The 13,387-nt window shown below is 40.2% G+C and overlaps 2 protein-coding genes across 3 annotated transcripts in view; one reads left to right on the plus strand and one right to left on the minus strand.

Annotated features, from left to right (window-relative positions):
* Positions 1–12,554, plus strand: part of LOC123311746 (tetraspanin-9-like) — a 130,698-nt gene extending 118,144 nt beyond the window's left edge. For both annotated transcript variants that reach the window (XM_044895816.1, XM_044895817.1), the window contains exon 2: positions 11,267–12,554. In XM_044895816.1, the coding sequence (XP_044751751.1) occupies positions 11,281–12,282 (1,002 nt within the window). In that variant the 5' untranslated portion in view covers positions 11,267–11,280 and the 3' untranslated portion in view covers positions 12,283–12,554. The remainder of the gene's footprint in view (positions 1–11,266) is intronic.
* Positions 1–13,387, minus strand: part of LOC123311745 (pseudouridine-metabolizing bifunctional protein C1861.05) — a 159,519-nt gene that overhangs the window by 132,733 nt on the left and 13,399 nt on the right. The gene's annotated exons all lie outside the window — the stretch shown is intronic.

The raw sequence follows: 13,387 nt of genomic DNA on the forward strand, positions 1-13,387 counted from the left end.
ACGTAGAACCTGACTCTCAAAAATCCCAGCTTCTTTCATTTCTGGAATCTTTATCAACCGAGTGAGAGCCCGCGTCCGACGTGGATCGCCTTGCCAAAGGAAAGAACATTAATTTTCCTGATATGCTGAAATCTATCGCTTTTTAAGAGCATCTCCGAATGGAGTTTTCACCGGAAATAGATCCGGAGTTATAGTCGGACTTATATTTCAGCGATATAAATCGATCGGATAAACCTGAAATGCATAAATTTCAGGCGATGCGGAATTCAGTCCACTTTCGTTGATATAGCTCATCCGTATTTCTTCCCTGATTCATTGGGGGAGGGGAATTTCATTGAAATAATTTTGCGATTAGTGTGTCGTGAAGATTCAGTAGTAGACTTATTGAATAAGGGTATGGTTATGGGGCTAATTGCCCTCTGAAACAGGAAAGAATTCTCGGAATTAAATTGAACATAATGGCTGTTCGGAATTCTGAGATACAAGTTGGAATTCTGACAAGTAAGTCGGAATTCTGAGATGAAGTCGAAATTCTGAGATACAAGTCAGAATTCTGAGATGTAAGTCGGAATTTTGAAATACAAGTCAGAATTCTGAGATACAAGCCGAAATTCTGAGATGCGGAGTCGGAATTCTCAAATGTAAGTCGGAATTCTGAGATGAAGTCGAAATTCTGAGATAAAGTCGAAATTCTGAGATACAAGCCGAAGTTCTGTGATTCAAATCGGAATTCTGAGATACAATTCGGAATGGAATTCTGAGATGTGTGTAGGAATTTTGAGATACAAGTCGAAATTATGTGATGCAAGTCGGAATTCTGAGATACAAGTCGGAATTCTGAGATGTAAGTCGGAATTTGAAGATACAAGTCAGAATTCTGAGATACAAGCCGAAATTCTGAAATGGGAGTCGGAATTCTGAGACACAAGTCGGAATTCTGAAATGCAAGTCGGAACTCTGACATGTGAGTCGGAATTCTGAGATAAAGTCGAAATTCTGAGATACAAGCCGAAGCTCTGTGATGCAAATCGGAATTCTGAGATACAATTCGGAATGGAATTCTGAGATGTAAGTAGGAATTTTGAGATACAAGTCGAAATTATGTGATGCAAGTCGGAATTCTGAGATACAAGTCGGAATTCTGAGATGTAAGTCGGAATTTAAAGATACAAGTCGAAATTATGTGATGCAAGTCGGAATTTTGAGATACAAGTCGAAATTATGTGATGCAAGTCGGAATTTTGAGATACAAGTCGAAATTATGTGATGCAAGTTGGAATTCTGAGATACAAGTCGGAATTCTGAGATGTAAGTCGGAATTTAAAGATACAAGTCAGAATTCTGAGATACAAGCCGAAATTCTGAGATGGGAGTCAGAATTCTGAGACACAAGTCGGAATTCTGAAATGCAAGTCGGAACTCTGACATGTGAGTCGGAATTCTGAGATAAAGTCGGAATTCTGAATTACAAGCCGAAATTTTGTGATGCAATTCGGAATGGAATTCTGAGATGTAAGTAGGAATTTTGAGATGCAAGTCAGAATTCTGAGATACAAGCCGAAATTCTGAGATGCGAGTCGGAATTATAAGATACAAGCCGAAATTATGTGATGCAAGTCGGAATTCTGAGATACAAGTCGGAATTCTGAGATGTAAGTCGGAATTTGAAGATACATTCAGAATTCTGAGATACAAGCCGAAATTCTGAAATGGGAGTCGGAATTCTGAGACACAAGTCGGAATTCTGAAATGCAAGTCGGAACTCTGACATGTGAGTCGGAATTCTGAGATAAAGTCGAAATTCTGAGATACAAGCCGACGCTCTGTGATGCAAATCGGAATTCTGAGATACAATTCGGAATGGAATTCTGAGATGTGAGTAGGAATTTTGAGATACAAGTCAGAATTCTGAGATACAAGCCGAAATTCTGAGATACGAGTCGGAATTATAAGATACAAGGTGAAATTATGTGATACAAGTCGGAAATCTGAGATACAAGTCGGAATTCTGAGATGTAAGTCGGAATTTGAAGATACGAGTCAGAATTCTGAGATACAAGCCGAAATTCTGAGATGGGAGTCGGAATTCTGAGACACAAGTCGGAATTCTGAATTGCAAGTCGGAATTCTGACATGTGAGTCGGAATTCTGAGATAAAGTCGGAATTCTGAGATACAAGTCGAAATTATGTGATGCAAGTGGGAATTCTGAGATACAATTCGGAATGGAATTCTGAGATGTAAGTAGGAATTTTGAGATACAAGTCAGAATTCTGAGATACAAGCCGAAATTCTGAGATGCGAGTCGGAACTATAAGACACAAGCCGATATTATGTGATGCAAGTCGGAATTCTGAGATGTAAGTCGAAATTTGGAGATACAAGTCAGAATATTCTGAGATACAAGCCGAAACTCTGAGATGCGAGTCGGAATTCTGAGACACAAGTCGGAATTCTGAAATGCAAGTCGGAATTCTGACATGTGAGTCGGAATTCTGATATAAAGTCGAAATTCTGAGATACAAGCCGAAATTCTGTGATGCAAGTCGGAATTCTGAGATACAATTTGAAATGGAATTCTGAGATGTAAGTCGATATTTGGAGATACAAGTCAGAATTCTGAGATACAAGCCGAAATTCTGAGATGAGAGTCGGAATTCTGAAATGCAAGTCAGAATACTGACATGTGAGTCGGAATTCTGAGATAAAGTCGGAATTCTGAGATAAAGTCGGAATTCTGAGATACAAGTCAGAATTCTGAGATACAAGTCGGAATTCTGAGATACAAGTCGGAATTCTGAGATACAAGCTGGAATTATGACATGTGATTAGGAATTCTTAGATAAAGCCGAAATTTTTAGTTACAAGTCGGAATTCAGAAAATATCCATCAGAAATATTCAGTCGTTATGATAACTACCAAAGAAAACAACATCATTCGCCAGAGTGAATCTCATCCGATGAAGGCATATAAATTTCATAATCTCGAAACGAGGGGTTCCTCTCTACATGTTGTTGATTTATTTCCTGCGGAAATGAGAAGGAAGTACGCGGTCGTGACCGCCCAGAAAAATGAATGAAGGTTAATAATCAGGTTCTGAGAGAGGGAACTTCCACACTTTTTAAGTTTTAATGATGTGGATGCACCGAAGAGGAAGGAAAAGCGGTTTATTAACTTTCTTCGAATAGGGCACTCAGAGTCACAAAAGAAAGAGTTTTGTCGAGTACCTCTGATGGGAATGAGAGAGTCGAGCAGGGATGAACCTGGAATAGAGTGGCGTATAAATTTTTCCTTGTTGGAAACTGGATTACATCATGTCCTGTGAGGATACGAATGAATATTAAATTTCAATCACGGACTTCATTCCGGCGGTGTTATTTTGAACAATCTCAGGGGCATTTATTCAAGCGGTGTGTTTTGGTTTATTATTTCAAATTATAAACCACAGCTCTGAAAAATATGCCCCCGATTGCGTGCAAAAATTCTTCTCGAAAGGCTCGTGATGAGCACTTCAATAATTCATCTGAGAAGAGTAGATGGTCTTTCAGTTGATACCCCAAATGATGGTGTATATTAGATCGTAACATTTGTTGATATTACTTCTTATCTGCGGCTTCCCGAACAGATTTCACTGATGATTTGGAACCAGCGAAATTCTGAGGAGCAACGTTCATTAAGTTTCGTTAACACCATTCTCAATTCCAACAAATTCCCTCTCCAAACAAGAAAAATCTTCCATAACTTTCGATTCGCGCCGGTGTCACGCCATAATTCAGAATTAATTGACCTACAAAGCACGTTAAGCCACCCCATTTCATCGAAGATTTCATCCAAGGTATCCACACATTCTACGAACGCCAAGGCCCGAAGGCCTCCGGGATATTTATGGGCTTATACCCTGTCTTGGCTTCTCGCACATGATGGTATTTTCCCTGAAATTTAGTGTATTTCGCCGCACAGAAACTACCGAGAAAGTGGGATTTATGGATTCATACCGGTGGAGCCGTATTGCGAAAATTGCTCCTTGCTGCGAGTACTATTTCTGACTTTTTCATTTATTTAGATTCGGCTAACACTCTGAATTGATGTAGCAGATTTAGTGACATGTTTGGATTTTAGAAACAAATTATATTACGGTGTTCAGGAGGAAGTGATGAGGGGATCTGAAAGAATGTCTTCATTTATCAGTGGCACAACAATTTCACAAATTTTCTGCCTGTTGTGAGTAACTAAGTGGTGCTACTAACCATAAAGTAATTCTAGTAGATTATTTTGCCTTAAACACAAAGGGCTGTAACTTGGAGGGAAAGGGGATTTAAAAAAAAAGGGAAATGCCCCCATAATTTTCGCGAAAAAATAACCCTTCAAAATTTTTCGGATCAATTTAAAAAACATCCTGTGTACAGTTCCCTAAAGATGTCATCCCAAAAGCAGTTTTTCTCTTAGACACCAGGGGAAAGAAATTTAGTAGTAGTCCTTTATAATTGCGAGAGGTAGAATAAGCCACCCCTAAAATTTTTTTCGCAAAAAAATTTTTCCTACTATAGAATCAATCCGATTGGGTCTAAGATAGGGGTTGGGTATCTGCAAATGCAAAATATCTGTTCCATTATGGGGTGCGAAGCATCAAAACCGGCTCTGAAGGGTGGAAATAACGTGTACAAAAGAAGAATTTCAAACTTTTCAGGATCCATCCGCCCAACTCTAATTATTATCGATTTCGTGATGCTTTCAAGGCCACATGTCGCTCTCCAAAAAATAACCAATTCCTGTCACTCGAACTGGCGAAACCTCTCTCGAAATCGATGGATTAGTCCTATTTTTTCCACTCGCTGTAATTACGTGCCAGCTCAATGTGTACAGAATACATGGGGCGCTTCCTGCCTTTTAATCAATAAGGCAAGAGCTGACTTCCTACTTCCTGTCTCTACGTTGTCATTTACATGCGCTTTCGGCGACGACAGAAAAAAGCTGATGTCAGCTGACATCGCTCTATTCGTGACCTTCGCCCCTCAATGCTGAGATCTGGAAACATTTGTCATTCAATTCGAACCTTCAAGGACCTCCTCTTTGAAGTAGTATCTAGAGGACTTCGAAATGAAGGACCGAAAAAACGACTTGTCTGCAGCTTCAAGGGAAGGTCATTTTCCTAGAAAAACGAGGTAATGAGTATGATCGAAAATCTAACCACTGATACGAGGATGTATTGATATCTAGTTAGCCTAGACCAGTTTCATGCATAAAAAAATATTGCGTTACCATAGCAACGAACAATAACTCATGAGAAGTGTCAGTGTGAAGTTTGAAGTCAAAAAAGAAAACCAGATTTACGGAATAAATTAAAAGAAAGAAGATGTCCACCGAAATTGTGAAAATCGAAAAATTGGAGTATCGAGCCATCATCAAGTACCTGTATTTAAAAGGGTCAAGAGGTAAGCAGATTTACGAAGATATGCTTAATACGCTTGATGATCAATGTCCTTCGTATGCTACCGTGAAAAATTGTAGGATTCAAAAGAGGTAAATTTTCCATTGAAGATGATGACCGATCGGGAAGGCCAGTTTCTGTGTCAGTCCCCGAAAATATCGATGCAGTTCATGACATGATTTTATCAGACCGTCGAATAACTGAAGCACTGAATGTTTCATACGAACGCGTTCATCATATAGTTCACGTCAATTTGGACATGAGAAAAATTGCTGCAAAATGGATCCCCAAATGTTTGAATGTTGACCAAAAGCGTGCAAAGGTAGAAGCATCGCGTTCGATCTGAGCTCGATTTAAAAACAATGTAGACTTCTTAAACCGAATTGTTACTATGGATGAGACTTGGGTACATTTCTATATACGATCCAAAAACAAAACAACAATCAATGCAATGGCGACACGCTGGTTCTCAAAGACTCAAAGAAATTTCGTGTCCAAAAATCTGCTGAAAAAGTTCTTGCTTCAGTTTTTTGAGATTGCCATGGAGTAATCATGATTGATTTTTTTGGATAAGGTTAGAACAATAACCGGAGATTACTATTCGACATTACAGACCACTCTACGAGAAAAAATTAATTTGGATTTTTCATTCTAGCTACTCGTTCACAATCTGAACATTTCACTCTCGACTCCACGTCAATTACAAATGCAGCAACGATGATAATTTCTTCGAAATAGGCATAAATCCTTGAATAATTGCCAGAGCCACGTTAGCTCGCAGTTTGCATACATTTTCTCGCCTTTTGTTCCAGTATTCGAGGAGAAACAAGCAGCTCATACACGAGCTGTGAGGGTTAACAATAAAAATACAGTTCCCATTGAAAACGCTGCCACTTTCAGAATAGCGGGGAATTCTTCTCAATAGCAGCCTTTTCCTGGCAGAATGAAGTTTTAATGAAATAAACAGCTCGGCTTCGTGAAAATATGGAGCGGATGTTTCGTCTCGGCATATCTCAGAATTGTGAACAGTAAAATGCGATATTTTGGGTTGAAGAGCGGTATATTGCTGATGTGAAGAGTACTTCTTCTTGGTGCTGGAAGGAAATATACATTTTGTGTTTTTCTGAAGGTCTAGTTCGAAATATGAAACATCCCAGGCTAAATATTCAAAAGAGTGCATCTGAAAAGCAATTTTTAATTTCGTATTTCAAAGCCAACTGCGATGACCCTGTATATTGACGTTGAATCCAAATAACTCTATCTGGACCCTCTTACGATTTTAGTGGTGATCATAAAACCCTCCAACGCGTTCGTTGTAGCAAATAGCAGTGTTCATTCGGCAATCTCGATTCCATACAATGCGAACTGTTTCAGTTATCGCAATGGATGTCCAACTATCCACTAAGGTATAGTGATATTGTCGCCAATTTGCCCAGTGTGCTGGGCAATCGAACTCTGTCCCGCATTAGTGTACATTTCTAATGATTAATTAAACCAACCGCAGAATCACGAATTGACCAATAGCTGCGGGGCGGAAAGTAAAACGTCAATTATGTGCTCGGCAAACTTCTCAAATTGAATTTCATGGGGACTTGGATCGAATTAAGGTCCAATTAGTCGAGGTGTTCTCGGAAGGATCTTGGTTAACAAATTCGTTCGGTGAAGGTAACGCTGACAACGAGACAGTGAATGATTGGCAAGGAACTGTACCAAAGGGCCTATTCAGGATCGACTTGGTTCAGACCCTTTTTCCGATTTCTTTTGTGCAGTTTGAATTATGATCGATTAGCTGAAGTCTAAATACACTAAATTTCTCCTTGTTGGTGGCTTTTGTAACAATTCTTTTGCTAAATCCTCCGATCTCTTGACTTGCCGTCAATGGTTTTCTTCTTATTTATACCTAAAGTGATCTCTCCTTTCCTCTCAATCTGAAATACGGTGATGGCAAAGAGTTCATGCTCTTTAGTGATAGACAGATCCTCGTTGATTTGTTCTCAAGCAATCCAATTATGAGCATTCAAAATATCATTCTCGCATCAAATTATGATCTAGAAACGACTCTCAGTCGTTTCTTTTTCCACATGTTCGGAATTTAAAAAGTTTCAGTGATTTCATTCAGGAAATCGAGTGAGACTGTCAAATCGATGATTGAGCAATCCAACTTTTGTAAAATACACTGCGCAAAAAAATTAACGCACATTCTGAAAATCTCAATTTTAATGAAAGTTAACTCTACATTGACTCTTTAACTTATTTTTTATGTTCTCTCGGGAAGGTTTTGAACGAAACAAGACACATTAAATGGAAGAAAAATTCAGGATTTCACCGAATCTTATGTGAAAGAAGAGAAATGAACAATTTTCAAAATACTGAAATGCTGATAAGTGATTTAATAATTGGTATTTCCACCCCTTGCGTTAATTACAGCTCGGCAAAGACGGTTCATACTCAAAATGTGTGATCTTAAAATTTTCTGATCTAATCCTTCCCAGATTTCTCCAAGTGGGATTCCTAAGTCATTGAGAGTAGCTGGATGATTTTCTGAACTTCTCAGCCTTCTATTGAGGTTGTCCCAAACCTGCTCAATCTGAACTTCTTGCTGGCCATTCCATTCGAGAGACTCCAACCTCTTCAAGGTACTCCTGAACGATGGGGTCTGGCATTATCGTCCATAAAAATGAAATTTTCACCAATGTATGGGGCAAATGGCACTACATGCTCTTCAAGAATAATCCTTATATACTTATCAGCATTCATAACTCCATTATCAACAACCACTAGGTCTATGCGAGCAGTCAAAGATATTCCACCCCATACCATAATCGATCCTCTCCCGAAACCAGTAGTATTCAGGAAATTGCACTCAGCATATCTTTCATGTGGACGTCTGTATACAAGGGAACGTTGATCATAATAATAGAGGCAGAATCTAGACTCATCTGTGAAGAGAACTCTTACCGCGCCCTTCCATGGGCTGGGGTAAGAGCTGGGCCTCTGCTGCGACACGAGGCCTTAAATCATAGTCTCTGAGGCGATTTCTTATTGTCTGAATGCTAATTTGCACCTCATGAGTTTGCTCAAGCTGAATTTGAAGGAGGCGAGCGGTTGCAAACTCTCAAGTAACGTTCTTGAATAGCAGTTGTTACCCGTGGTCTATCCTGTCCTGGTTTTCGGACATTCATACCTGTCTCCCTGAATAGCTGCAACATTCTGGACACACTTGTATGGGAAACTCCAAACCTTTCTCCAATTCTTGTGTATTTCCACCCTTCTTCTCGCAAAACTACCACTTGGGCACATTCCTCTTGGGTCAAATTGCGTGTTTCGTGTTGCATAGCGATCGAGTGTAGAAAATCAAACGAAAGAAAAACTATTGATCACTAGAATTGATCGAGAACAACTGATTTTAGAATGGAGCCAATACATTCAAAATCTGATAATATCATCTTTTTTTATTCCTGCTGGGAAAAAACATCTGTATTGAAGTAAGCCGTTGAAAGTGGATAACATATGCATGCATAATTCTGATAAAAATAATTATCATTGAGAACACCTTCAGTTGTAGAATAAATTTAAGATTTCCATAATGTGCGTTAATTTTTTTGCGCAGTGTATATATTCAAATTGAACTATCACTAGTCTGAAATTTGGCCAGGGAAGAAAAGATATGGGGTAGCTCATATGGTCAACCTCATTAAACACCATTGTACCCAACCTATCTCCACCATAAAAATTAAAGGTTACTATCTAGGCTGAACCTAGAACCAGGACGTTAATCACATCATCCAAGTCTTGGGGTAACCTCACATATACCTTCCTCGAATTCCCCAACGAATCCCGCCGATTAGAATCAAACAAAATAACCCGGTGAGCACAGGGTTCAAAGGGGGATTAACATATACGCCCACGCCTCCGGTAGACCAGTATCCTTGGCGTGTATTGACTGGTGGGCCATGTCGGTTTCTACGTTTCCTAGCTTCCGTTTGAAACTCAAAAGTATGCGGCCACCGTTTATCCTCCAGAGCATTCCTAAAAGGATTATTAGGTTAGCACGCAGGTACGGAAATGGGGTTCGCTTGGATAACGAGGGGACAGATTGTCCGACCCTCCGCAACAGAGATCCGATGAGAATCGGGAGGTGTCAAGGGTGAAATGGAAGACGAGCGGAAAAGATCGTCGAGAGATGCATCTGAAAAGTTCCATTGGGATTATGGGATTTGCTTTGAGGGACGCCCCTGCCATATCGAACGCTGAAAACTTCACATAAAGGATCAAAATTACCAAAATCTTTCCTGCTTCTGATCATTCTGAATCAATATTGTGAAAGGAGCTTCCTTTAAGTGTCATCATTGTGTGAAATAAAAGGGAATTCAAGTAATTGAAATGCATTCTACAGTCTTGAATTATGCACATTAATTCTGTCCACCTCGTTGTTACAGAGGTGGCTATGGAGACTACTTCAAGAGTCTGAAAACAGAAACAATGGCTTGATAGTGGAATGTTTAGAGGGTCCGCGAGATGGTGGAAGATGCCGATGCATTCTTGCTCCATAGAGGAGCAGGCACCAGCTTCTACTTCATCGAACTCTAAAGGGTGTTCCTGATAGAGATCTTTGGTCTACACCAAACAGGTTTATTATGCCTGAAGGTACCACCGATAGTTCACCGATGGCTCTGTTCTGTTCAAAACGACTGAAGTAGATTATATGACCTCCGTCTAGCCAGTCCATCCCCCTAGGAAAAAACTCTTTAAACTCCTTTCAGTGCATGCTGAACTGTATAGTGTTCTTGTTCATTAAACTCTTGCTGGTCCAGAACCGGCACTCTACTTCTGTTGTACATCTGTCAGGAACTTCTTGAATAGATGTCTAGACGGAAAATGTTCCTCTGGAGAACAAGGTCTCAGGCTGTCGAGGCTTCCTTTTGAGAGACCTTACTCTTATCTTGTAGTAAAAAAATTTCTGGCCCTTGAGAGGAAACAACTGATTCTGGTGACTGGTGCAAGGACTTTTGCTACCTGTTCAATAAACATTCAAATAAAATGGAATTTACCGGCTGTTCTTTGTGATGATTATGTGGAATTACTCAAGAAACTGAACAAAGCCAGAATAGGAAGGTAGCACTATGAGATTTAGCTAATCATGAAACTCCTGTGTGCCAGATTCCGGTAACATTAAAATCACTGAATCTGGCACACAGGAGTTTCATGATTAGCTAAATCTCATGATGCTACCTTCCTATTCTGGCTTTGTTCAGTTTCTTGAGTAATCCTACATCATCATCTCAAAGAAAAGCAGGTAAATCCCATTTTATTTGAATTTTTATTGAACAGGTAGCCAGTCCTTGCACTTGTCTCCAGAATCAGTTGTTTCCTCTAAAGAACCAGGAGTTTTTTCACCCCAGGCTTAGAGTATATGGTTTCTCAATGAGAAGCCTCGACAGCCTGTTCTCCACCGTACTAAATTCATAGGAGCATCTGTCTAGACATCTCTTCAAGAAGTTCCTGACAGATGTACGACAGAAGGCAGGTTTTGGACCAGCAAGAGCTGAGCTGACAAGAACAGCATACAGTTCAGCAAGCACTATGATAGAGTTTTTTCCTAGAGCGATGAACTGGTTAGAACGAGGTTTTCACTATAGTCCTTGTGAACAGCACATAGCCATAGGTTTACTTATGAGTATCGGTGGTACCTTCAGGCACAAGAAGCCTGTTTGGTGAAGACCAAAGATCTCTATCTGGAATAAATTAATGATTGAAATGCTTGCTAAGGTCGTTGATACCAAAAATATTCTCAGCACTACTTGATTCATGATATCTTATGGTTTTTCCTTTGTTGCAGGTGCATGGAGGGCGATGGGAATCTGGGAGAGTGAGGGGGGACTCCGAAGGCGGATGCCGCTAAGAAGAGCAGGAGGCAGTTGCGCTGTCGGTACGACCAGTCTGGGAGGGAGGGCCATGCGATACTACCGTTTATGGATATACACCTGCAATACTGTTTTACTGGCCGGAGCCCTGGCATTCTGCGGAGCAGCCTCACGTACCCTCATATTCGATTACCGCCGCATGCTCATACCGAATTTAGCACTGTACCAACCCACGTTCCTTTACGCTTATCTAGCCTTAGCAACCCAAGGCGGTGCGATCCAGGTCTTGGGATGCGTAGCCGCCCTGAGACTGTCCGAGAAACTCCTGAACGCCTACTGGCTGCTACTTCTAGTACTCTTGTTCGGTGACATCGTCCTGGGGGCCTTCTGGACCTACAAGTTCGAGAAAATGTGCCAAGATCTCAAGCCCGCGCTACGCATGCGTTTCCAACAAGAGTACGGTACCGACCAGGACATGACGACCCTCTGGGACAGGTTCCAACGTGACGAGGAGTGCTGCGGTGTGACTGGACCGGACAATTACGGTAACGAAACAGGGAAATTCGAGATGCCTTTGAGCTGCTGCCTAGAACCACCCCCGGAGAATAGCACTAGATGTATAAAGCACTTTCAGGTCGGGTGCGACGATAAGCTGATGGATTATATGAAGTCGACAGCGGCCCTACTTGCAATACTCGGATATTGCGTACTTGCCTTCCTGAAGATGTGCTTCCTAGGTATTTTACGCTACGAAATTAAGGAGATGATACAGAAGATTCGTATACTGAAAACGGAGCTTGCCTTGCCCAATGCTAACGGCGCAGTTCCAGGAACTATAAGAACTGAGAGCGCAGAAAGTGAACGGGAATCGCTCTTGGTGAGACCAGAAAGTACTGCGCTTCTATCGTCGCCTCCTACGCAGTCGAAGAATCCAAACGGAAATAATAACTACGAGATGCGAGAATATCGGAGTGGGAGGGAGAATATTTGACTAAAGTACCGCCTAGAGGGCCTTTTTAACCGGGGCCGATGGGGCCGGGTGAAAAAAGGCCCTCTGGCGACACCATTAGAGGATATCTTCAATAGGAGACCAAGGGGAAGAGTCAAGGACGACCCCTGTTGAAAATGAAGAACAAACTAATGGGTTGCGCGACCCCTAATAGACTGATCGCCACAAAGAACAATTCATTAGATTCCTCCCAGCTGATTTTTGGACATAATAGTACAGTTGCGAAAAGTATATACAAATGCTATCCATCTTTCACAAATTTATTTTCAACGAATCTAAAGGAGATGATAAGATACGTTTCAAATGAACTGTTCTTTGTTTTCCTAATCAGTAAACACCAACGCTGTAAGCTAACCAAGAATTTAAAAGTAGCAAGAAAATCTCAAATCGATGAAAAACTTCAGATATTCATGGTGAAAAACTTGTCGATCATTTCTCATCAAAGGCTTGAATATTTGAGATACCTCATGTAGTTTTTTCATTAGGGGTCATCATTAAAATCATCCTTGCTTCAGACCTCTGGGACCATAATATGTGAGATATACAAAATTTTCATGAAGAAATTCCAAAATAGTCTTAGAACTGAGGACTAAGTTGTTATAGTGATGAAAATGTGCAAAGCGACCTGATACGACAGCTTTAGGGTTCGAGAAAACCTCGTCATTAAATAAGATTTGAAATTACCAAATATATAAAAAACTTTGTAGTTCCAATTATAATTTTAAAATTTATGTTATCCATCGTCCCTTCAATTCATTTATAGATACCATTAACGTCCTTCAACTTTATATTTTTCAAAAACAAATCATCTGAAAATATTTCGAAAGTAATTTTCTGTAGGTATCGGAAATGAATTAGAAACCAAGTCACTCATTCTAAATAGGCTGAACTGAAAATATTTCAAAAACGTTCTCAAAAAACCAAAAGAATGAACTGTCCCAAGGTAGTAGATACAATGATCCATAATATTCTTCTAGTATTGATTTGAAGTGACAAGTTTTTCGCCATGATTTTCATGAATAAAAAAAAAGTCGTTATGGATGTGAAATTCCAGACTAGTCTATTCAAGAGATAGGGAGATCTAGTT

The sequence above is a fragment of the Coccinella septempunctata genome, chromosome 4 (assembly GCF_907165205.1).
Source record: "Coccinella septempunctata chromosome 4, icCocSept1.1, whole genome shotgun sequence".
NCBI lineage: Eukaryota > Metazoa > Arthropoda > Insecta > Coleoptera > Coccinellidae > Coccinella > Coccinella septempunctata.